This window comes from Heteronotia binoei, chromosome 1 (genome assembly GCF_032191835.1).
Source record: "Heteronotia binoei isolate CCM8104 ecotype False Entrance Well chromosome 1, APGP_CSIRO_Hbin_v1, whole genome shotgun sequence".
Lineage (NCBI taxonomy): Eukaryota > Metazoa > Chordata > Lepidosauria > Squamata > Gekkonidae > Heteronotia > Heteronotia binoei.
The window spans coordinates 215,406,712-215,433,786 of NC_083223.1; the positions used below are offsets into that span (position 1 = coordinate 215,406,712).

Consider the following 27,075-nt stretch of genomic DNA (forward strand, 5'->3'; position numbering starts at 1 on the left):
CCTAGCCTTCGAGGAAGAGGAGACTACCACGGAATTAGGCCGTGGGTGGGTGAACAAAAATTCAGCCCCTGTCTCCTGGACCCTGTACATGTGGTCCAGCCGACAGACGAGACTGGATCACTGGGCTTCGGCGTGGAGAAGCCAGGATCTTCTTCGGCGGCTTAGGGATTGCCCATGTCGATGCGCCGACCGAAGGGGAAGGAGTGCGGGGCCGTTTCCGCTTATCCTTCGATTTCGCCTTCTTAGGAACTCGGGTCCCCGAGTCCTCTCGGCGCTTCTTAGCGGGCGTATCCACCGAGCCCTCGTGGGAACGTTTTGTGGAGCCACGCTCTTCCGGCAGTTCGACTAGAGTTAGTGTCGGAGCAGCATCGGCCGATGCAAGCTCCTGAGCCGGGGTGTCGGTCGATTTCGGTACCGAAGACTCCATTGGTCGTTGAGGCCGAAGCGCAGATTCGGTTAGCACCGCCGATAACCGGGCCGCACGGTTCTTTGTTGTTAGCCGCCCTGAGCCTGCCTAGGCGGGAAGGGCGGGATATAAATAAAATTTATTATTATTATTATTATTTCTTGTCTGCTTCGAAAAGCGGAGACAGTGCGGGCAAGCGTCTACTCGGTGCGTTTCTCCGAGGCACAGCAGGCAAAGGGAATGGCCGTCCGGAGGGGCGATCTTCTTCCCGCAAGCACGGCAGCGCTTGAAAAACCCCCAGCGACTTTCCATAGAAGGTAGCCGCAAGAAAAAAACTACTCAGAATTTGCTGAGAGAAAAAGAAAACGGGGGAAAAGCGAAAGCGAATTACCCCGAGGGGCAGTTCGCCAAACAGGCAAAGAAACGCTTTTTTTTTTTAACAACAACTAACTATTAACTAACTGACTATTAAGAACAATAAACGGGCTAAGAACGAGAAAAAAGGCAAAGCCAAAAATTCTCACCGACCGGGGAACCAGAAAGGTAAACCTCTCCGCGCAGCGGTCAGAAAGGAACTGGCGGGATCCCCGCGCTGGCGCCGGTGAGCATGCGCATTGGGACGCCTGCGCATGCCCACTGGCGCCGAGCGCGGAAAAATCCCGGGTTTTTTCAGGTACCGATTCGGGGATCGGCGCAGGCGCACTATCCCATGAGTGTGAAGCACAGAGACCACGAAGAAGATCCAAAGCAAGATCAATTTCTCTGCAGTCTCAGAAGTCAACCAAGGAAAGACTTATTGCTTAAAGGTTTATTGCTTAATGAGTCAGAGCCATTAACCTCAGAGAAAGAGTCAAGCTTTGAGTCCCTTTCCTAAGTGTGGCCTGGACTTCTCTCTTGGAATAAGGACATAACATATATTCTCTTGGAATAAGTACACAGCTGTACTACATGTCCATCTCAGAGGTTAGAAGACAGTGACACAACACAAAGTTATGGTGTTAGTTATTATGTCAAAAGCCATTTGAAAGTCCATGTATATAACGTCTGCTGAGTCATCGTTATCTCCACATTTGTTCACTTTCTCAAAGACTTCCAAAAGGTTGGTTAGACAGGTCTTCTCTTTGCAGAAGCCACACTGATCTTCCCTCAGCAGGCTTTGTTTCTCTATATGCCTCATAATCCTGTCTTCTATTACAATTTCTACTTATTTGCCTTGGACAAACATTAGGCTAACTGGCTTGTAATTTCCTGGTTCCCCTCTGGACCCATTTTTAAAGAAAAAAAATATTGTAATGTTTGCAGTTCTCCAGTCCTCTGTTACAGGGTCTGATCTTAGTGACAGGTTACATATACAGGTTACACATATACATAAGATCAACCTTTTCACAATCCTTGGGTGGATGCCATCAGGACCTCGAAATTTATGAATGATTAATTTCCCCAATAGGTCTAGAATAGGAGTCCCCAACATTGTGTCCATCGGTGCCATAGCACCCACCACGTTTTTTTAGAAAATAGGCAAGACCAAGCGTTTGGGAGGTTGTTTTTAGTTTCTGAAGTTTGGGGCATAATGCTCAGAGCACCTTTATATAAAGTAGTTGACTGTGCAGAGTGATATTCTACAAACACCATGGAACAAAACATGGTATGACAGCTTGGTTAAAACGCTTAACACACTGAATTTCCACTGAAGTCATCAGAGCTTTCCAGTTTGAATATACTGTTTAATTCGGGTAGAAATGACAATTTTTATTTTATATTTATATATATATTTGATTTATGAATTGCCTGTTCCATGCGATGTAAGGTTTTAAGCAATGTACAATCAATAAAAGGAAATTAAAAACAAAAAACCCAGTTGGACAGTTACATTATTTCAGAATATTGTGCTCCAAACTCAGTCAAGTGAGGAAAAGGCCAAAGCAAAGATGAAGGGAAAAGAAAAAAGAGAGGAGGAGGGTGCCAGTTATGTTGGAACTGTCGCTGTCCTCAACCAAAGGCCTGGTGGAACATCTTTGCCTTACAGGCCCTGCGGAATTGCATCAAGTCCTGCAGGGCACTGGTGATGTTCAGCAGAGAGTTCCACCAGGTTGGCGTCAGGGACAAAGAAGTCCTGGTTCTGGTCGAGGACAGTCAGATATCTTTAGGGCCAGGGACCACTAGAGGATTGTTTTCAGCAGAGCATTAATGCTCTTTCGGGGGCATACCAGAAATACACAGATCCCAGACCACTCAAGGCCTTAAAGGTCAGAACCAAAACCTTGAATCTGACTCAGTATTCTACTGGGAGCCACTGTAGCTGGCACAGCACAGGTTGTATATGTGTTGCCTGTGGCATTCCCATCAGGGCTCATGCCGCCATATTTTGGACCAGCTGGAGCTTCTGGGTCAGTCTCTAAGACAGGCCAGCATAGAGTGAGTTACAGTAGTCTAGCCTGGAGGTGACCATTGCATGGATTACAGTGGTTAGGTTGGAACACAACAGGAAAGAGGGCCAGTTGCTGAGCATGATGTAGATGGAAAAATGCTAATCTGGCAATATTCATGACCTGGAGCTTCATACCCAAGTAGGCATCCAAACTCACACCCGAACTCCTGATGGTTGACACCAGTATCAATGGTGTCCATCAAGAGTGGGAAGTCTGGGCCCCAACCCCAAAGCCCCATTCCATCTTTACTGGATTCAGTCTCAACCTGCTCTTTTTTAACGACCCCAAGATGATATCCAAGCCCTCAGCCATTTGTATCCCACCCTCCCTGCAAACAGGCTCAGGGCGGCTAACAGCATATTAACATCATAAAATACAATAATCTATTATAAAACAGTATTAGAATAAAACATTAGACAATTATTAAAACCATAATATATAAAAATATATAATATATAAAATTCTCCCAGTATCACAACACTATATGCTGTAGTCACTTCCCTTATTTCCTTCTTCAATTCAAGGTCAGCCTAAAGGGTTTGATCAGGCAGGCAGTAGTACAACCCCACTTTTAATTACTTCTTCAGGCTTATTATCTTCACCCATAACAATTTTCTGTGGGAGTTCATTGCCCCTAACGTTTTCTAGCTTATCTTGTTTCTATGTCCTCTTTGAAACACAAAGTTACACCTCCCCCAACACATCCTCTCTGTGTCCTATCTACAAGGCTTTCAAATGTTCTTCAGAACAGTCTCATATTTAATGTCAGCTCTATCCTAGATGTGGCTATGGCATGGATAGCCAGGATGTCATAACTTTCAAAGAACAGATGGAATTGGAAACTGCAGCTCTACTTAGACAATAACCACAATACAACACAAAATAATCTTGTCTGCAAATGCCCCCAATGTTTGTGCTTCATCTTTCTTTATGTAAACTGAACAAACACTCATGCATATGTGGTTCTTTTCAAATACAATTAACTCTGACATTGTTGCAGCTGTTTAGTTTCTAATTAGCAGTAATGTTATGCTCAAGAATGTACCACTTTCTGTTCACAACCTTTTCACAAAATGATGATTTCCCAAAGGAATCTGGCTTTGGTTCCGGAGATAGAATGGAAAATGGGATCCCTGCCAGTGTTTGTGACTGCCTGATGCTTTGTGCAAAGGTACTTTCCAAAAACATGATTCACAGCCTGTTTTTTGCTTGCAAATCTAGAACTGCATTCCATTTTATTTAATTGCATTAGTTTCATTCTGGTAACATAATCAAATACAGATTATAAATCTAATACTAGCTAAATTGATTTACGTTGTGCCCTCCTAAAGATAATTTTAAACAGAAGTATTTAGAAACTTATAATTGTTTATGATATAAGAACAAACAGTGTGCATACATACTTATTTCTACATCTTTGGGCTATTACAATAATAATAAATCAATTACTTGATGTTGTGCAAACACAAATATGTAGATGAGGGTGTCACTCAACATTTATGCTTTCCATTTTTAGTCTTTTTCAGTTATCAGATTTAGAAAGATCTATGCCAATATCTCAATTGTAGATTTTTTCTTCACAACAAATTGATTTAAATGATTAATTTTATGCCATTGATTTCCATTAATACATTGCAAACTAAAATGGGAATATTTTTAGTGATGGCAGAAATCCCATCAGAAAGAACTATAACTAGCTCACCAATTGTAAGCTGCACCTACAAAGGCGAGTGTGGAGGGTGAGAATCTCACCAGCAGGAAACATATTATTGTGTTTGCCCATTTCTGGAGCAATATCTGAAAACAGTTTGAAAAACAGAGAAATGAAGGGCTGAAGTCCAGCTGCTCAGAAGTACAGCAACATTTTCTGCACTAGTGCTTGGAGCATTTGTGAGAACCTTCATGCTAGGTTTACAGCTGTGCTTACACTACCTCCGCCATTCTGCCTTCCTGATAACAGTCTTCCTACTAGTTTGGCTCGTTCTCATGAACTAATCGTATTATTTTCTTGGCCATAATTTGTCTTACTCACCTCCTATGTTAAGAGATCAGAAGATTTTTAAAAAAGCAGCATATAAACAAACTGAGCATGCTCTGTCCCATGTACCTCCAAAGCAACTCACATAAATGAGGGAGGAGGGATAGATAAAGCAAGAACTCCCTTCTCTCTAGAAGCCTTTACCCTGTTGCTGAATGGGATCAAGCCACAGTGTAAAGTCTTTACAGCAGTCTGCCCAGAAGCTGACATCTCTATCACAGTCATTAGGCTTAGGAAGAGAGAAGCCACACTTCCTGGGGGTGACCTGGCCTTGTGTCAGCCATGAGCACAGAACAAACTATGCTCTTTCCACCATCCTCCTCCCACCTGCAATGAAGAGGTAAAGAAGCCAGTATCCCAACCATGAAGCAGAGGTGAAAGCCCATATCAGGTTCAACTATGATAGGGAAACAGCAGCCCAGTGTTGTTCTTGATCACACAGTGGAGGCAGATCCAACAAACCCAACTGCCACATTGAGACTACCTCTTCAACTGTCCACCAGATACAATACGGGGAAAAAATTAAGAAAAGTTTATATGTGTATAATGTGATAGGAACCCCTGACATTTTTAGTTTTTTTTTAAAAAAATAAGTCACCTCAGAATGTTAAGACTGAGTGGAGATGCAGAGGGTGCATATAAGTAAACAGGGTTCACTTAACATGATCCCTGCCAACACTCAGAAATGGCCACCACACACACACTGATGATCTCTCTCTCCAGGGACTCAGCATGTTTACAATCCTCAGATAAGAATAGGAGAACAAGTTAGAGCAGAAGAGAAAATAATAGGATAAAAAAGGAGGCAAATAGACAGGACATAAAAGTTGCCAGGTCACTGCTGGGAAACCTGGGCTGATAAGATCCAAGAAACTAGTATAAAGCTGCCTAAACCACAAAACAACTAAGACAGAAACAGGAGGGAAGCGAAGTACTAGCTTGATAAGGCAAAGAAATTATTCTTATTTCTTTGACCTCTTGAACTGATGTTTTATTGCTTTATAAAACACTTTTATTACCAAAACAATATATTTAAGAAGTTTTCCTTTTAATATATGATTTGTAACCCTGAAACTAAGGCAGTATACAGTGGTAGTGTTTGGTTAAGCAATTATTAACTTCCTTGACTGGCTGAAAGCTGTTGGAACTCAATTCTACCTTTTCAGAAGTAGGCTGACTTTAACACATTAATGTAATCCTTCCAGGTTTCAGGAGATACAGCTCAGGCCTTTGCCATGAAGGTTGCTGGGAATCTAAGCCTTCCCCCAAGATGGTCCCAGCTGCTCAGTCTGCTAACTTCCACATACCAAGGATTCCCCAGGTTTTTCTCATTGCCACTGCCCACTAGACACAGTGGTAATAGGCCTTCCAGGTGGTGGGTTTCCCAATATTTTCCCCATCCTAGTTCCCTGGAGCAACCATTTCCACACACACCTATAGGGGAGGTTGGGGTTTTTTTAAGAAAAAGCCCTCTGATGCTAGAGGGGTGGGTTAACATTGGGAACTGAGGCAGGGAAAACATGCCAATGGGGCCAGACTGGGAAAGATTTGGACTCTCCTGCCTCCACAGCAGCCATCTTAGCTTGGCTTCAGTCTTTACAAAAAGCAGGTTTAGGAAAAATCACAGAAAAGCCAGGGGAAACCCAGAACATGTGTAAGAGTGCTTCAATGCTATGCGGAAACATGAAAGAAAATATGTTCCCCACAGGCATTGGGCCAACAATCTGTGTGGAAGTAACCTTTGATCTTCTCCTGCTCTTGAGAAGAGAATCTTTGTGGCCTTGTCTGAAGCTCCTCCCTTTCACATAACCCAGGTGCCCTCATTGTTTCTTCATGCTGAAGAAAATCTAAAGGGTGATTTAGGTAGCCACACTATAGCAGGGTTGCTTTTTCTGCCTTCTTGCCTGCATGTGAATTAAAAAGGCTGCTAGGGCTTCTTGTAGGAGCTGTCTGTCTGATTCCTTCTCAGCTCTGGTGTCTGTCAGCAACTTTCCCCAAAGCAGCCAGGAGAAACCCTTTTATCCTCCTTAGGCCTGGACAGGCTGATATCAACATGTAGACTTCCACTGACATCTCTTCCAGGTCTCACTGAACCCCTTGCTGTTAGACTAGGAAGTCCACTGTTATATCTGTTGATAAAGGCTTGGCTCCCTCCATCACAGTTGACTACATTAGACAAAGAACAACATAATGCTGTTTGAAGCATAAAAAAATAAATTTTGACCCCCAAGTGCAATGCTTTGGCTAAACTTTTTTCCACTGCAAAGCAAGTGGAGAAAAACAAACACACTCTGTTTCCTTGAACAATTCCACCCTTTGATTGCTACTGTATGTCATTCAACCATTACCTGATGTCAGTAAGTTTACCCAGCAAAGATTTATTGAAGAAAAGTGGACCAAGAAAGGTGTTGAAACACAATAGTCCAGCAGATGTAAACAACTCATAAAACTCCAGGTTTGGGTGCCAATTCTTGCTTCCTTGTTATTGCAATCACAAAGGCGGTGTTCAACAATACTATATCTGATTCTGGAGTTCCTGTCTATAAAAATACTATTTCCTCCTGGCAGTTCACAATAAACATGGGAAATCGTTTGACTTGTCAAATAAAGTCTCCCAAGATTAAAAAGTGCCAGCAGCAATCAAGCTAACTAAGTTTGCATGTATTCTAAAATGAAACATAGCTCCTTCAAGTTAAAAAATAAACAGCACACCAGCAAAGAGTCTGTATTTAACAAGCCGCATTACAATGAAATCTCTGTGATCTTTCTTCTCATTTGGAGTAGTGGGGGGTTTTCGCTTTCAGATTAATCTGAAGGAATTTGTCTTTTGATGCCATATAAGCAAAACAAGATATACAAGCTGTATCATGCAGCAGCTGGAAAAATCTTGAGGAAGTACTGTAAATTTTATCATTCAAATAGGCACTCTCACTGTTTGGACTCTAAGTATTTAACCTTTGCATAGTCAGACTGAACTTTAAATCTAGGACACTCCTGAATGTTATAAAATCCAAAGTATATCAATGGATGGCTTTTCTGAAACCCTAGGAACACTGAGGAATATTTCTGTTGGGAGGAGAGAGAGTTTGTTGCTCTGCCTTTAGATTTCCCTTCATGCAATGGATGAAAAACTAAGTTAAAGCCAGATATATTCTTGTAAGCAATTCAGTACATCTGACATTTGCTACTTAAAATTTCCAATAAAGATATCTTGATGTATTTATACTAGACAACAGATCTGTATAAAACCATCCAGTGTACCCATTCAAAATACACTGTTTAGCAGCATTTCAGGAGACATGCAGGCCAAATATTTGTCATACGCAGAAAAAAGGTAACAAGTAATTTACCAAGTCAGTGTGATATGGTGGTTAAAGTGTCAGGACAGGATAATAGGAACCCCAGGTTCAAATTCCCATTCTGCCACAGAAACCTGTAGGGTGACCTTGGGCCACTCACACACTCCCAGCCTATCCTACCTCACAGGGTTGTTGAAAGAGAGGAGTGAAAGAGAGGAAGTGAAAGAGAGCAGAATGATATAAGCCATACTGAAATGAAACTAAATGGAAACTCATATTCAGCTAATACAATTCCATAGACAAAGGAAGAAGTAATCAGGATAAAAATGAAACTGTGACTTACAGTGCAAAGTTTGAGTCCAGCAGCACCTTTAAGAGCAACGAAGTTTTATTCTGGGTATAAATGTTTGTGTGCATGAAAGCTTATACCCAGAATAAAACTTCGCTGTTCTTGTCTATTTATTTATTTAATTAGATTTATATTCCCCCTGTAACAGGTTCAGGTGGCTAACAACCAGTAAAAACACAACATCAAAGCATACAATGTAAACAACCAACAAAATGCTATACCGTAAAATAAGCAGTTAAAATTAAATCGTCGGTAACCAATAGTGCTACCGATACTATCCCAAGAATCTTGTCAGGTATGGCACTCATGATGTTAAAACAGTAATGTTGGCCAAGGTTGTCAGTTATGTGGCAACTTGACAGCTGTCTCCCATCTTAAAGGTACCACTGGATTCAAATGGTGTTCTGTTGCTTCAGTCCAACAAAGCTACTCATCTGAATGTGACTAGCAGTGACATCTTAGGCCTAAGCCTATTAAAAATTTCTTACACCACAAGAGTCTTGGGCTTGTTTTTTTCCCCAAAGACCAGCTCCAACACGCTACTCAGCAAGCTGCTTTTGAAGTTAAATGGAATTTCAAGTGCACTTTGATACAGTAGGCATCTCTTGCTAAAAACAGAAAATGGCAAAATCCCCACTGGACTACATGTCCAACACCAGCACCTGGAAACAGACAAGCAACAGACAGGCTCCATAAAGAGTTCAATTCAAGCCTCAAATCCAAAATAATCTCTAATAAACTTTACTACTTCTTGTTCTATCACTACCAACAAAAAACAAAGAATGAGGAATAATAGAAGTCAATTATTAATGTGCTCTTGCTAGAAAACAGAGGATGCTGTGCTGGAAGAAAAGTCAGGAAGGAGTGATTTTTGTCCTCTTCTCCCTTACTACTGCAATCCACTGACTGGCATGGCCATGCATATCCTGTGATTAGTCTGAGAAGGAACTGGTGGGGGGGATGGGAAACCAACTGTTCTTATGAATTTCTAAGTCATTAATATTGTGGTGCAGTCATTTTTAAGATTTCCACAAATTGCCTGGCTTATTGTGGAGGTGTCATGTTCACTGTAAACTGTCTTTGTTTATCTCTTGCTGTTACAAAAAGTCTTCATACATGAGTAAACTGCAGAGCTGTGATTTCACAACATGAACTTAATTAACAATGCTGTTTGATGAGAACTGAAGACATATAAATCCCAATGATTTAACTTCAAAACTTTCATAGGCATGACGACATGTTCCACACATCAACTCAGTTTTGAGATTTGGGTGAATGTCAAAAACAGTTTGCTATGTGGTTTCTGTGGGGAGAACCTAACTTGAATCCTGTTAATACCTTTAGGCCCCTCCCATAGACAAGCATGTGGGTTTAACCATGGCGTCAGAGGCCACAGATTACTGCCTTTGCATGTAGATATTATAGTGAACTGTAAGTTCTACTAGAACAATGCTTGAGTCCAGTGGCACCTTTAAGACCAACTAAGTTTTAATCAAGGTATAAACTTTTGTGTGCAAGCATACTTCTTCAGATACAGTTCTACTGTTTGATTTTAGTTATCTTATCTATTTAACATCATTCTGTCAAGCTAGTAAAGTAAGAGGGCATAATGGGAACATAAAAGAAGTCATGTTGGATCAAAACAATGGTCCATCCAGTCCAACACTCCGTGTCACACAGTGGCCAAAAAACCCAGGCGCCATCAGGAGGTCTACCAACGGGGCCAGGACACTAGAAGTCCTCCCACTGTTGTCCCTCTCTCCCCCAAGCACCAAGAATAAAGAGCATCACTGCCCCAGATAAAGAGTTCCATCAATATGCTGTGGGAAGGGAAAGATGGGGAAAATTGAATGTGTACACTGAAAAAAGAATAAGGCTGACTTTACAATAATTAGAAGAAATATCTTGTGTTATGGATTCTTAAATGTGAAAATGTATATGTCGGAATGTATATTTCTTCTTTAAAAAAGGCATAGAATTGCAGTAATAACCAGGTGACTAAGCATCTTGTTTATGTTACAATGTGACATTAGATAGTATTGTAACCTGAGTAAGAAAAAGACAACTGACTGCAAGGGTGTATGTGTGTTGTCCACAACCACTGTTTTGCAGGGTTTTAAATGGGTCAATAAATTTCTTGCATTTTTTTATTATTCCATTTGGTGACACCAAGGTTATGTCCAGCAACCAACTTTTTTTTTTTTGCTTCTGATTAGTTTCAGATCAGCAGCAAAATTCATTATTTGGAACATTATTTGCTAAATAAAAGAATTTGTTGTGAATCCCATGTGTCTTCAACAAATTGCTAAACAAAGCTAGCTGAAGTCATAGTGAGTATGGAGAAAATACAGTAAACATGTAGTTGAAATATACAATGCCAGTAGAATTTATGATTACTATAATATGTGATGGGAAACTACTTCTCTAGAGCATTAGGTCTTGTTGAGATAACTTTACTTAAAATGTTATGCCCAAGAGGGCAAAGAAATGTCTCTGCTTTCTGTTTGCTTAATAAAGGACCACTTCAAATAACAGTCAAATTCTTATCCATTGCAAAACTGCACCTTTCATGCTGCTCTTGAGTGGGGAGGAAAATATGTGCTTTGCTGTGTGATCACTTTGGAAATAGACATTTAGTTTGCCATTTTGTAGGGGGAGTAGGCATAGGGTTCGGATACAGATATAGCAGGTTTTTTGAAGAGGAGGTCTTGCATCAATATTTATTTCCTTACTGGAATTTCACACACACCTGGAGTTGGATGGAGGTATTTCCCACTGTTTGAAAATCTAGGCCATTAGATATATCCAAGTAAAAATACTTTATCTCCCTAGGTATTTAATACTTATTCTGTAGCCCCAAAAATGTACTTCACTAATCTGATATGAGGGTTGAATAAACCCCAAGGCAGGTTACAGAAATTTAAAAACTTGGGTGTTTCATTGAGCATGATACTAGCGGCAAAGAAAGAATATGTGCTTATTTAAGAATTTCCCTTGTGGCAATATAGGAACAAAATATCTGCAAAGACCCAGGAGAGAAAATACAAGAAAAGAAAGGAAATGGAATTTTGTCAGTTTAACCCTATATGCAGTTTTAGTTTCCTTTTCAGTACCATTGGGGGTGGGGCGGGGTGGGATGATCCCTAAACCTGCAGTTCATACAGTGGCATTTCCAAATATTAAAAGCTGGGTGTGAAGACAGGTATAAAACTTCACAGGGAAATTGACCTAATTAAAGTTGAAAAAGACATGAACTGAAAACAAAGCTGATCAGTTTCCCACACCACTTGATTCTCCTTCTTGTTAAGGGATACAAAATGCAAGTCTTATGCATTTTCCAGTTTCTTGAGAACCTGGGGAGCCTTTTTTCTGCCAAGGGCCATATGGATATTTATAACATCATCTGTGGGCCACAAAAAATTATCAACTTAAAAAACAGTGCTCCACGGAGGGAGAATGATTCAGGGCAGCAAAATTAATGCAAATAATTGTTTTTCTATTTGAAGTCATGTGGGGAGAGCCTAATCTGGCACGCACACACACACAGCCCACATAGGTCCAGCAGGAACTCAGTAGCATATTAGACCCCATCCCGTAATATTAGCGTATTAGGTCACACACTCATTAGCATATTAGGCCACACTGTCTGGGATAATCAAGTGCAAACCAAACTGTGACAGTAACTTTTCCAGGCCCTGCAGCAATTCTGGCAGGCCAGCCAGGCCCCCGGGAGGCTACCACACAGTACATCTGGGCCCTGTGATCCCTGCCTGGCCCTGGGGAGGCTGCTGCACAGCACGGCTGGGCCCCACAATCCTCGCTAGCCAGCCAGGCCCCAGAGAGGCTGCCACATGGCTTGGTTCGGCCCAGCAATCCCCAAGGACTACACCAAGCGACCTCGAGGGCCGTATATGGCCCTCAGGACAGAGATTCCCCACCGCTGCTGTAGTTATTTTTCCCCTATCCCCAATACTTAAAGAATAGGGCCTTTTTATGCTTTACTGGGCCATACAACCTGCCACATGACTTTATCAGCCATTGTTGGTGAATATTTATTGAGTTCTTACAAATTTAAGCAGAACCTCATGATAACTGCAACAGTACAGTGCAGCTATTGCCACCTCTTCTTTGATAGGTTAGGTTTTGTTGTTGACTGAATTGGCATTTCTATACTTCCTAAACACTGCATTCTGTGTCTGTGACATTGGTGTTGCTTCATGTTAATGTTGTTGGAACATTGCTTCCTGCCCATAGCAGTGGCGTAAGTCTTTCTGGGTCATATTGTGGTGCAAAAAAATTTAGAACTGGACTGTAAAGGTATGGATCCAGCAATCTTTTTGCACAAGGATTGTATATTTTTTCGTTTTAGCTTTCCAGAGGCCCCAAGTAGATCACTACTTTTAAAAAAGGTTTAAATATACACTTTTAAAAAGTTTAACCCAAAACTAGAACTACAAGCCATTTAATGTAAATGCCTTATGAATAAGAACATCTATCCAATGTGCCTTGGAATACCACCAACTCTCTAGAAGCATTATGAGATCACACTCAGAAGCCAATACATCTTACTGCTTTTAAGCTAAAATGAGCTGCCCCCTTTACCCAGGTGCAGTTGTGTAATATTGTGAACACCCAACAGGATTCTCCAATGCCAAAACTGCAATTGGAACTGAAAAGATAAGGTGTTGTTTCATAACTTTAGTAAATACAGTAACCTTATTTCCGTTAATAACACTAATGTATTCGGGAAAAAAACATAAGAGGAACAAAGCAAAGAACTGGCACAGCAAAGGAAAAATAGTTCAATAACTTTTAAATAAAGACCAACAAAAGTGTTATGTAAAAAAACATTCAGCAAAACTAAATGAAGCATATATGTCTGAGAGAATCAAATCTATTACAAAAAGAATGTTAAGTAATTTTCAGTGCCATCCTTAGCATGATTATACTTTTTTAAGTCCAGTGACTTCAATGTACTTACATAACTCTGCTCAAGATGGCATTGTTAATGATGTATTATTTGCTTTACTTATCAAAAAATTATTTCACCAGGAGCAGATTCTAATTCTGGACAACAAATAAAAACTAGTTCAAGGGCTAGTATTTGAACATCTCTCAGGGTAAGATAAAGCTTTGCCTTGGCCAAGAGATAGCCAATTAAATTACAGCACCAGAACCAAACGACATTATTACTCATGTTTGGATTTCTAGCAATATTGGCAGAGTTATTAATTTCAAGATAAAAACAATGCTTCAGGCATGACATCATGCTATTTAATACTGTTTGTTAAATACTGGACCAGTCACACCCGAAAGGCTATTTATACGTGAATAGTTTTTGTATGACTTTCAAGAATAAACCTCAACACTCTTTTACAGCTGGAGCTTTTTTTAAAAAGTCAAAGGAAAGTCATTTCCTTCTAAATGCCCAAGTTATAATAGTCATATAAATTAAAGCATCAAAAGCCCATAAAATTAGCAAGTCTTCATCCAAAATATGGCACTTAACTCAAATGTGCAAATGTGGTCGTCAAACAAGTTATATTTAGCTAAATAACATGGACACAAATGCCAAGGAAAGGCTGAAGGGCACATGGTACAGTAACCTTACTAACTCTAAGCAGGTATGTTTCCAGACAGTGCCTTTACCAGAAACCTCATGGAAATCCTATGGGAACCATTCAGATCCATTAAGGAACAAAGAGAGGATATGCAATATATAAATAAATACAAGTATAGCTGAATGGAGTTAAAATAGCAAGGAGTCTTGAGGCACCCTAACAGTTAACAGAATTATGGAATAAAGTTTCATGAGCCAGAATCACTTTTGTCAGAGGCATGAAATGTTGGGGGAGGGGGAGTATTATAAAGCCCCACTATCAAAGAATATTAACAAAGGATTGTAACATGTTAGGTTACAATGCAGAACACAGATGGTAACAAGAATAAGCAATTCACTGAGGGTGGGTGTGGACCATGCCCAGCTATTGATGAATTGGTAAAATCTGAAAAGATAAACAACACATAACCCTGTAAGAAAGGGCGTTGCATTCTGTTACCAGTACGAATCACTAGTAGCACAATACTAGTGTGCTAAGCACCCCCATTCCATGTTGAATTCAAATCTAATAGACAAAATATGAATATGAATACCAACACAGCAGTTTCTTACTGGCTCCTTCCTTTGAAATGCTCTTGCTGAAAAGCTAACAATTAAGTTTGTGTATATATACAAACACACACACACGTCTCCTGACCTACAAATCAAGCCCCAGCCAAAACCCCTGGACCTAGAGACTTGAAATTTTGGGAGAACATTCATTTCATGATGTAGGCAACTGAGTACTGGATCCACTTCAAGTATTAGTACTAACGTTTAAAGCCTTGCATGGCCTGGGACCAGCATACCTGAGGGACTGCCTCTCCCCATATTAGCCCCGGAGATCCTTATGTTCAGCCACCCAACATCTTCTGACCATCCCTGGCCCAAAGGACGTCTGCCTTGCTTCGACCAGGGCCAGGGCTTTTTCAGGAGACAAGGTCTTGGGAGGCCTAGGCCTAGAGACCAGTGTGGGAGTAGAAAGCAGCTGCAGCCTACAATCCCCACAATGCCTGGTGCCCGCTGTAACCAATCAGTGTCCAGGGATTGTATAAGGAGATTGATACATAAACTTTGTGGGCTGTGGAACTGCGTTCTTTTCTTTCACAGAGTCAGGCTGGGAGGACAGTCTATGGCTGAGAGAAGGATCCCTCACTCAGAAGCCCTGGAGAAAAGGGCTGTGGGCCCTGACGACTAAGAGGCTAGAGGAAGTACAGGTAGCCGCGTTAGTAAGTAAAGTAAAGTAAAATTTTATTTATATCCCGCCCTCCCCCGCCAAGCAGGCTCAGGGCGGCTAACAACAACAGAAAATAACAATACATTAATAAAACATTAAATTAACCTTAAAACCAATTAATACATTAATTAGGGTTTTTTGTTTCTTTTATACACTGTTATATCTGTTAAGCACCTTGCCTTGTTTAAATACCCATCCCTCCATTAATCAATCTTTATCTAATGTTCTCTGCCTGGTCATCACGCCTGTGTTTCTCGGCTGAAAGGGGCATTTTTGTTGGGCTTGGGAGGGTACTCTGGGCCTTCCCAAGGGACCATCAATCCAGAGTGGTGGCAGTGTAAGGCAGCAACCCACTGGGTTCATGACACCATCAAACTGGCCTCTCAACACTGATTTACTACCATCTGGACTGAAGGAAATCAGGCCAATATAGTTGGCATGTCTCGGACACCTAAATTATCTACCTTATCCACGCTGCCTTAACGCAAATTAAATCTGAGCTATCAGCTCAACTGTCTTAAATTTTTAATATGTTTTAATTGTTTTACTGTTTATCTATTGTTGGTTCTTAACTGTTTAATATGCTGGAATCCACCCTGAGCCCTTAGGGGAAAGGGCGGAATATAAATTCACAGAAATAAATAAATAAATAAATAGCAACAAAGAAAGAATCTTAAGGAATCTGCCACCTAAGGGATTAAAAAAAGGATTAAAATGTATTTCACCATAAGGATACATTGTGGTTTAGACGCTGCTGCCTCTTCCCCTGATCACAGAGACAGTTAGAGCAAAAGGTCATTTGCATAACCTGCCTGATTGGATGTCATCCCAACATTCTAAAGCTCACTAGGGTTGCCAATCTTCCTGTGGAGCCTGGCTGGTCTGAGTTACAAAACAAGTCTCCTGACCCCAGTCAAGACCCCTGGACCTAGAGACTTGAAATTTGGGGAGAACATTCCATTCCTTTCATGGGACCCCTGTCTGATCACAGGCAAAATATTATTATGCTGGACAAACTGAACTGTCCTTTAAAGAGCCTGCTGCTAGATCTGAACTATATCTGGAGATTTGAATTTATGATGGAAATCAAAATGGAATGATTGGTGCACTGCCATTATGAATATAATGTTAATATTATTGTATTAGTTGTTTTAAATGTTTTAAAGTTGTAATTGTATCTATATTTTTAATTGCTTTTATGTATTTAAACTTGCCTGTGCCTGTTTTGGCGGGGAGGGCAGGATATAAATATAACTAAATAAATAAATAAATAATGTAGACAGCCACTAAAAAAGAATATTAAGGAATCTCCCACATAAGGGGGTAAAAAGGAATAAAATCTGTTTCCCCATAAGGATACAGTGTGGCTTGAAAGCTGCTGTCTCTTCCCCTGCTCACAGAGACAGTTAAAGCAAAGGGTCATTTGGATAAACCACCTGATTGTATGTCACCCTCAACATTCTAAAGCTCACTAGGCTTGCCAAACTTCCTATGAAGCCTGGCTGCTCTGAGTTAGTTACAGGAAACTGCTGAGAACATTCCATACCTCATCACCCCCAAACCCAAAACAGTTGAAACACAGATGTCATTTGCTTATGCGTCCTGATGGATCCTCACCCACAACATTCTAAACAGTATGCATTTTCTGTCGGAAGTCACTGAATATGCCCTAAGGTAAAATGCACCTCCCAGTCTTCCTCCAAAAATTCACTAGGGATTTTACATAAAAGCCAGCATGGAAACTGAGCTTTCAAATGATCAGTGCATAGTCTAGTGACCCGCCTTGGGTTGTTCCAGCTCCTTTGTGTCAAATGGTTCCTTGGGTAGGCTCAAGCAGATTAACTCATGGTGCTGCCAAGGATCCCTTCTTGACTCTCGATGAGATCTCATCCCCTGTTCGTCCTCTGCAAGTGGCGCCTCCCATCTCCCCTACACCATCCACCCTTATGTGCCTTGCCCAACTCTTTACATTATCCACCAGTGCAATCTTGCCCTGCTCCATGCTCCAGGTGACCTCACTGCCCAGGGATTCATTACAATATGTCTATCATGTAATTGGCACTGTGATTTCTAGAAAGTGGATGGGCAGTTTGGAGTGGCCCAGGTTTAGACTGCCGATATGGTAGAGTCCTAGTAGAATTTCTCAAGGGTTTCCCTTCCCATTGATATTGATGATGAAAATGCTGATGAATCTAAAATATGAAAAGGGGACTCAGGGACAAATGCTGAGAAACATTTGTTCTAAATTTTCCATAAATAAATGTGCATGATCTGGAACTATATACCCATATGGCTCCACAGTGCGCCAATTAAGAACATAAGATAAGCCATGATGGATCAGGTCAATGCCACATCCAGTCCAACACTGTCACTTTTGTTGTTTTTGTTGAACAACATTTTTGTTGTTCAGTTGCACAGACGAGTCTGACTCTTTGCGACCCCATGGACAGTCATGCCAGGCCCTCCTGTTTTCCACCATCCTCCGAAGACTGCTCAAATTCGTGTTTGTTACATCAGTAATGCTGTCCAGCCATCTCATCTTCTGCTGTCCCCTTCTTCTTTTGCCTTCTGTCTTTCCTAGCATCAGGATCTTCTCCAGTGAATGCTCCCTTCTCATTTGGTGGCCAAAGTATTTGAGCTTCAGCTTCAGCATCTAACCTTCCAGAGAACAGTCTGGGTTGATTTCCCTTAGGACTGACTGATTTGATCTTCTTGCAGCCCAAGGGACTCTCAAGAGTCTTCTCCAGCACCACAGCTCAAAAGCATCTATTCTTCTGCGCTCGGCCTTCCTTATGGTCCAGCTCTCACAGCCATACATTACTACTGGAAATACCATCACTTTGACTATGCGGACTTTTGTTGGCAGGGTGATGTCTGTACTTTTTATTATACTGCCCAGGTTCACCATAGCAGTCCTCCCAAGGAGCAAACGTCTTTTAATTTCATGGCTACAGTCACCATCTGCAGTGATCTTGGATCCCAGAAATGTGAAGTCTGTCACTACTTCCATGTCTTCCCCTTCTATTTGCCAAGGTGTGATGGGGCCAGATGCCATGATCTTAGTTTTTTTTATGTTGAGTTTCAAGCCTACTTTTGTGCTCTCCTCTTTCACCCTCAACAAGAGGTTCTTTATGTCCTCTTCACTTTCTGCCATTAGAGTAGTGTCATCTGCAAATCTGAGGTTGTTGATGTTTTTCCTGGCAATCTTCATTCTGGCTTCTGCTTCATCCAGGCCAGCATTCCACATGATGTACTCTGCATATGAATTAAATAAGCAGGGTGACAATATATATCCTTGTCGAACTCCTTTTCCTATTCTAAACCAATCAGTTGTTCCATATCCTGTTCTGACTGTTGCTTCTTGACCTTTATACAGGTTTCTCAGGAGCTATGTGAGGTGGTCTGGTACTCCCATCTCTTGCCACAGTTTGTTGTGATCCACACAATCAAAGGCTTTAGCATAGTCAATGAAACAGAAATAGACGTTTTTCTGATACTCCTGTGCTTTCTCCATAATCCAGCGAATCTTGGCAATTTGATCTCTAGTTCCTCTACCTCTCCAAAACCCAGCTTGAACTTCTGGTAGTTCCCGATCTACATACTGCCGAAGCCTAGCTTGCAGGATCTTTAACATGACCTTGCTGGCATGTGAAATGAGTGCAATGGTGCGATAGGTTGAACATTCCTTGGCATTACCCTTCTTTGGGATTGGAATATAAACTGATCTTTTCCAATCCTTTGGCCACTGCTGCGTTTGCCAAATTTGTTGACATAATGTGTGCACTTTAACAACATCATCTTTTAGGACTTCAAACAGCTCAACTCGAAAGGGATCTGTTGAGGCTGGGTGAGTGGGCGTCAACGTGGCAGATGAGGTTCAATGTGGCCAAGTGCAAAGTAATGCACATTGGGGCCAAGAATCCCAGCTACAAATACAAGTTGATGGGTTGTGAACTGGCAGAGACTGACCAAGAGAGAGATCTTGGGGTCGTGGTAGATAACTCACTGAAAACGTCAAGAGAGTGTGCGATTGCAATAAAAAAGGCCAACGCCATGAGGAAAATTATTAGGAAGGGAAATGAAAACAAATCAGCCAGTGCCCCTGTATAAATAGATGGTACGGTTTCATTTGGAATACTGTGTGCAATTCTGGTCACCGCACCTCAAAAACGATATTATAGCATTGGAAAAAGTCCAGAAAAGGGCAACTAGAATGATTAAAGGGCTGGAACACTTTCCCTATGAAGAAAGGTTAAAACGCTTTGGGGCTCTTTAGCTTGGAGAAACGTCGACTGCGGGGTGACATGATAGAGGTTTACAAGATTATGCATGGGATGGAGAAAGTAGAGAAAGAAGTACTTTTCTCCCTTTCTCACAATACAAGAACTCATGGGCATTCGATGAAATTGCTGAGCAGTCAGGTTAAAACGGATAAAAGGAAGTACTTCTTCACCCAAAGGTGATTAACTTGTGGAATTCACTGCCACAGGAGGTGGTGACGGCTACAAGCTTAGCCAGCTTCAAGTGGGGGTTAGATAAAAATATGGAGCAGAGGTCCATCAGTGGCTATTAGCCACAGTGTGTGTGTGTGTATAATTTTTTTGGCCACTGTGTGACACAGAGTGTTGGACTGGATGGGCCACTGGCCTGATCCAACATGGCTTCACTTATGTTCAACTGGGATACCGTCATCTCTGCTCGCTTTGTTGTTAGTAATGCTTTCTAAGGCCCGTTTGACTTCACACTCCAGGATGTCTGGCTCAAGGTCAGTGGTTGTCAAGGACATTGAGATCCTTCTTTTATAATTCTTCTTTGTATTCTTGCCACCTCTTCTTGATCTCTTCTGCTTCTGTCAGGTCCCTACCATTTTTGTCCTTTATCATGGCCATCTTAGCACGAAACGTTCCCTTGATTTCTCCAATTTTCTTGAAAAGATCTCTTGTCCTTCCCATTCTATTATTTTCCTCTATTGTTTTGCATTGTTCCTTCAGGAAGGCCTCCTTATCTCTCGTTGCTGTTCTCTGGAAATTTGCATTCAGTTAGGCAAATTTTTCCTTTTCACCTTTGCCTTTTGCCTTCTGTACGATGTCATGAACCTCCGTCCACAGTTCTTCCAGCACTCTAGTTCTTTAAACCTATTCTTAAACCTCCACTGAATAATCATAAGGGATGTTGTCAAGGTCAAACCTGAATGGCCTAATGGCTTCCCCAGTTTTCTTCAGTTTAAGTCTGAATTTTGCAATGAGTAGCTCATGATCTGAGCCACAGTCAGCTCCAGGTCTTGTTTCTGCTGATTGTAAGAAGCTTCTCCATCTTTAACTGCAGAATATATAATCAATCTGATTTTTGTGTTGCCCATCAGGTGATGTCCATGTGTAGAGTCGCCTTTTAGATTGTTGGAAGAGGGTGTTTGCTATGACCAGTTTGTTCTCTTGACAAAATTCTATTAACCTTTGCCCGGCTTCATTTTGTTCTCCAAGGTCAAACTTGTCAGTTGTTTTGGTTATCTTCTGACTTCCTACTTTGGCAGTCCCCTATGATGAGGACGACATTTTTTTGGTGTTAATTCTAGAAGGTGTTGTAGATATTCATAGAACTGGTCCACTTCAGCCTCTTCTGCATCAGTGGTTGGGGCATAGACTTGGATTACTGTGATATTGAATGGTTTGCCTTGGATACGGACCGAGATCATTCTATCATTTTTGAGACTGTATCCCATTACTGCCTTCCTCACTCTCTTGTTAACTATAAACGCCACAACATTTCTTCTACAGGATTCTTGCCCACAATAATAGATGCAGTGATCCTCTGAGTTAAATTCACCCATTCCTGTCCATTTTAGTTCACTGATTCCCAAGATGTCGATGTTCAGTCTTACCATCTCGTTTGGCCACATCCAGCTTACCTTGATTCATAGATCTTACATTCCATGTTCCAATGCAGTATTGTTCTTTGCAACATCGGACTGTTCTTTCACCATCAGACAGATCCACAGCTGAGTGTCCTTTAGCTTTGGCCCAGCCGCTTCACTCTTTCTGTGGTTACTTGGACTTGCCCTCCGCTTTTCCCCAGTAGCATATTGGGCACCTTCTGACCTGAGGGGCTCATCTTCCAGTGCCATATCTTTTAGCGTTTTGTTACTGTCCATGGAGTTTTCTTGGCAAGGATACTGGAGTGGTTTGCCATTTCCTTCTCCAGTGGATCACATTTTGTCTGGGTTTTCAGTTGGCCTGTCCATCTTGGGTGGCCTTGCATGGCATAGCCCACAGCCCCACTGAATCGCGCAAGCCCTCTAGTCACGTCAAGGCAGCAATCTGTCACACAGTGGCCAACAAAAAAAACAGGTGCCATCAGGAGGTCCACCAGTGGGGTAAGGACACTAGAAGCCCTCCCACTGTTGCTCTCAGCTTCACTACCTCACAGGGTTTCTGTTATGCAGAGAGGAAGGGAAAGAAGATTGTAAGCCGCACTGAGGGTCCTTTGGCTAGTGAACAGCAGGGTATAAATTCAATCTCTTTTTCTTCTTATATTTAATGGTGTCCAAATTCTGCCCCTCCCCCAGCAAGCTACCAGTTGCCCATAATTTACTTCCAAAGCCTAAAAATAAGTGGGTTCTAGATCAAATAAAGCCCAAACTTTCCCTAAATGCTAAAATGACCAAACTTAGGCTATTGTACTTTGGTCAGGTTATGAGAAGAGTAATTGGAAAAAACAATAAAGCTTGGAAAAGTTGAAGGGAGCAGGAAAAGAGGAAAATCCAACATGAGATGGATTGACTCCATACAGGAAACGACTGCCTTCATTCTGCAAGACTTGAGCAAGGCCATTAACAATAGGATGTTTTAAAGCAAGGATGTCAAAGATGCAGCCCATGGGCCAGATCAGGCTCTTGGAGGGCTCCTATCAGGTCTGAGAGCAACTCACTGTTAACTTCTTCCTTCTCCTTCTCTTGCTTCCTCCTGCATCACATCTTCCTTTGCCAGGCTTGCTCAATTAAGCTACAGTGCACAGCCTCTATTTTCTCCATTGGCTAACCAGCATAAGAAGCAACTTATGTACAAAAGCTCGCATTGCTCAGATATTTCATGTTTTCCTCTAGGTCTTATGCTCAAAGCAGTGATCTGCAATGAATTTCAATACACATCTGAACAACACCTGAACAGCATACTCAAGATTGCTACAGCAAAGACACTGTCTCCAGTTTTTGATGCAATAATTCAGAGCAAGACGTGTCAGTTATCAGAGTCTGTTTGTAAGCGTGCTAATGTTTTAAGCATGTTTTATTTCAAGTAAAAAAAATTGTGTTCGTCTGTTCCTCTTATAAAGTTTATATCTCCACTACCTGGCATTACATTTCATGATGCACATGGCCTGGCCCAACAAGGTCTCATTTATGACAGATGTAGCCCTCATAACAAATAAGTCTGACACCTCTGTTTTAGAGGACATCAATTCATAGGGTTTTACATCTGAACAAATTGACTATAGTGTTTTCAAATTGGACTAGGATAAACAATGCTTTAAATAGCAGAATGGATGGCTGATAAGAGGATATCCATTTAACACAGAGAAACAAATGTGCTTTCCACATAGGAGATTGATATTTATTCTTGTAAGAGTTCAATCTGACTCACATTGTGTAATTTATCTAAGCACAGTGAAGCCAACCCAACTCCCACTTAATTGGAAAATTCCACCTCAGCTGAACTGAAAGAATCTGAAGCCTAATTAGAATGTTTCTAATCCAGTAACTATTAAGAGAGTTACAAGATCGAACACACACTAATTACTTGAAAGCAACAATGAATACTAACCTCATCTCCTCAGAACAACAAACAATTGTACATTATTTTTAGAGTTGTCTACCATTGCTTTAACAGGCCAAGTACAACCCAAAGTGAGGAACTACTGACCTGCATACAATAGAACTGTTCTGCTGCTACACAAAATCAAGGGTCTAAAGTACAATATATGAAATAATAAAGAAAATTAAATAAACATTTTGGCTCAATCCAGAACCAAATGCAAGATTCCCACTACCCTGTATCAAAGGGAAATGTGCCACATTTGTGTTTGTCACTGTGTTCACTTATCCATTTCTTTTCTTATAGGAAAAACTGAGGAAGATCTGTATAATATAACCAGACTAAAACCTTGCAACAAAAATAACTATTTGCTTTTTCTCAAAAAGAATTATGCAAAGCAATATAAAATTATGTTTTATTCAGTCTTGCCAGGGAACCTCAATTTCATCAAGGCAAATGCAATGAACTAACAAATACAATTTCAATGAAGAAATATTTGTGAAGTGAAACATGCAACTTACTTCAAAATAAATGGGATGAAGGGCGCCATGCTGAGGGTGGAGTAAGCGCCATCCATTGGTGAAGGATAGAGTTTACCCAAGATTAAAAGCAAAAGGAACAAACTTGGATGGAGCTTTAATTTACCACTTTCACTGCATAAGAAAAATAATTGAGAGGCTTGTTAGAAGCATCATAAAAATATCTGCCTAAACCAACTACTCCATAGAACAAAGTAGGACTCAAGTGCACCTCTAAGACCAACAAAGTTCCATTCAGAATGTAAGCTTTTGTATGCTCTAAGCACACTTCATCAGATGAGGAATCAGGTACAGTGAGCAGAGCTACATATAGTGATACTATCATACAATGTATTTCTCTTTTAGCTGAATTAACGTACACAACCGGGATATTGGCTGTTTATCTCATTACATATACTAAACCCATCTTCCACTATATTCTAATGTATTTTTCTTCTAATGGCAAACTATATGTATGTTACATGTTAAAAGGTAAATTAGTTGGATGGGGAAAACTTCTGAGAAAGAAATGCCCTCATTTTGGCCCAGGCTTATAACAATAGAGTGATTAACAGATATTCTCACATTTTGACATGTTACTGTTTTATTGGTTTCTCACGCTCATGCTACCCATATCAAGGGTTTGCTCAATTTGTTAATTTTACTATTCTGTCGCTGGATCTTAAATTTGTACCATTTTGCATTCTAAGCCACTCCTACCAGCTATATGTAGCTCTGCTCACCGTACCTGATTTCTCATCTTATGAAGTGTGCTTAGAGCACACAAAAGCTTACATTCTGAATAAAACTTTGTGGGTTTTAAAGGTGCCACTTGACTCCTACTTTGTTCGACTGCTTCAGACTAACACAGCTGCCCACTTGGATCTATCTACTACTCCATAATAAAGGATGCCACATACTAAAAAATGTTTGTAAACATCTTTTTCATGCATTAAAATAATTTTTCATTTTGAAAAAAGGATGCCACAAGTAAAGCATTCTGTTATTCTATTTCAAAAGTCATTTTTTCTTTATACAAAAAAGGTAAAACACTATCATGCCCCTAAACCAAATTCCAAAACGGCCTCTGTTCTCTTATATGCCGACGACGTTGCTGTCTTATCCCTCACCCTCTCGGCTTAGCTTCGCGAACGAAGATTTAAGAAGGGTGCAGCAGTCCACGTCTGCTGCAGGCTCGCTGGTGGCTGACAAGACCAATGCGGGACAGGCAGGTCCGCCCACAGTGGCTGCCGGGAAAAGTCTGATTTGGGGTTGGTGCTGTAGCAGTGGGATTAATAACCAAAGTGGGATTAATGCGTTCTTTATCATCTTTTATTTCATACTGCACCCAGAACTCCTTATCCATCAACTATGATAAGACCAAAATCCTGCTGTTCTCCAAATCATGGAAACAGCATACCTGGAAAATTAATGGCAGATGCCTTGACCAAGTTAAATCTTTTAGGTACTTGGGAGTTCTTTTCCATTATAACTTGAAATAGTGCATGCATCGTGATCAAGCCCTTCTTATGGCCAAGAACAAGCTATCGGCGTTAACTCGTTTCCATAATCAAAAAGGCAATCAATTTGCCCCAGCCGCTTTGCAAATTTTTCGCACCACACTACTCCCTCAGCTATTCTATGGGATCCCTGTGTGGTTTCAATGTTTCAGCAAAAACACCAAAAAAACCACAGTTTCTTTTTTACACCGCATTCTGGGCATTCCCAACTCAGTGCGTTATCCCACCCCATGTGCCGACTGGGTCTCCACACAGTAGAGTCTAGAATCTGGACTACCTCAATCAAATACTGGCTCCAACTCCATTTCCCTACCCCTTACCCAACAGTCTGATTTCTCTTTTACTCGCAGACCCTTTTACTCCTAAATTGTTCTATTCAGTGCTCGGGAAAATTAAATTGATTGGTATCGATCTAGATTCATTGACAAACTGCAGTGAAACTTATATATTTCACTTGATCCGCAGGAGAATACTGGATAATGACTCCCAATTAACAACTGCTGAAGCAAGGGGTACATGCTCACCCCACTTCTTGGATCTTCCCCCTTCCCAAATTTGCATGGCTCAGTACTTCCCAAATCTAATAACCCCACATCAACGCTGAGCTTTTATGTTGGTCAGACTCAACATATCTCCATCGTCTGTGGTCTCTGGTAGATATAAGGGTATCCCTTACAAACAGAGACACTGCAGATGTGGTAGAGAACCTGACTCTATACGGCACTTTCTACTAGACTGTCCGATACTTTCCCAGCACCGACAGCGCCTAATCAAACCTCTCCTCTTAACCCCCAACTTAGTGACAAGCAAAAGGATAGAGTTTTTGTTGGCTGACAAATGTCCCTCAATTACTGAGCAGGTTTCAGAATGTCTGGCCCTAGCAGTGAATGAGAAAGAAATTAAAAATGGAGTCAGGTAGGGAAATACCTTGCCCCACTTTTCTTAGCTAAATTTTAGATGTAACCTTGTATTCCTATGCTGGTTGGGCTTGCAAATTACTGTGGTTTGTATGTCCCATTTTGAAATTCCTTTGGACCTTGTTTTTCTTTTCTGTTATGCCTTGTCTGACTGTCAAGTCATTTCTTCTTTATACAAAAAGGTAAAACACTATCAGCCTTTAATAATTTACAAGATTTGTTATGAAAAGGGACACAAAACTGATGAACAACTGAACACCTAGATTCCATAGACAATTAATACAGACCATAATATTATTTCTGCATTTTATGTACTTATTTGCTACAAAAACAGAGGAACAAAACAAGGAGTCAACATTATGGAAAATCTGACTACAAAAGGTTACATACAAAACGTTACACGACTAGTTATCACACTGACACCTGATACACATGATCTGAAAAGTTTTTATAAAGTCTAAATTTACTTTTGGCTGTATGAACAATGAAACCCAAAAGAGAAAGTGATTTCTGTTACTGCTGATGAAGCAGATCAGTAATTCAGACCAAATTCTGAATTTAGAATTTCATATTTTTTACGTTCAGAGGCAACTGGAGAAGAACAAACCGCTTTAAAATCATCGGCAGCCATTTTCTATTGTTCCATCTTCAACTCCAAATGTTCAGAGTACCAACGTATTTTGTTTACCTGTCCATTGTGCTAGTTACCACTTCCAACTGATTCAGTAAAAATGAATAAAGGTTTGGAAATCGAGTGAAGAACTCTCTCCCTGTCATTCTGTAGAAGAGAGAAAAAAACACATTACAGTATAAAACAGCATGAAAATCTCAAAAATGCACAAGGTCTTCTGCCCATTTGAACATAGATAACTTTACACTGCTTTGCAGACCTCTTCTGATGGTTTCTATTGGCAGTCAGTGCTACTGCTGGAGAGAAGGGACATTCCAGGACCTGAGA

At 40.9% G+C, this 27,075-nt stretch overlaps 1 protein-coding gene across 3 annotated transcripts in view; it reads right to left on the bottom strand.

The window, feature by feature from the left end:
• Positions 1 to 27,075, bottom strand: part of THADA (THADA armadillo repeat containing) — a 313,338-nt gene that overhangs the window by 171,610 nt on the left and 114,653 nt on the right. For all 3 annotated transcript variants that reach the window (XM_060247508.1, XM_060247518.1, XM_060247527.1), the window contains exons 27-28: positions 26,806 to 26,895; positions 23,684 to 23,815 (exon numbers count right to left, since the gene is read on the bottom strand). In XM_060247508.1, the coding sequence (XP_060103491.1) occupies positions 23,684 to 23,815; positions 26,806 to 26,895 (222 nt within the window). The remainder of the gene's footprint in view (positions 1 to 23,683; positions 23,816 to 26,805; positions 26,896 to 27,075) is intronic.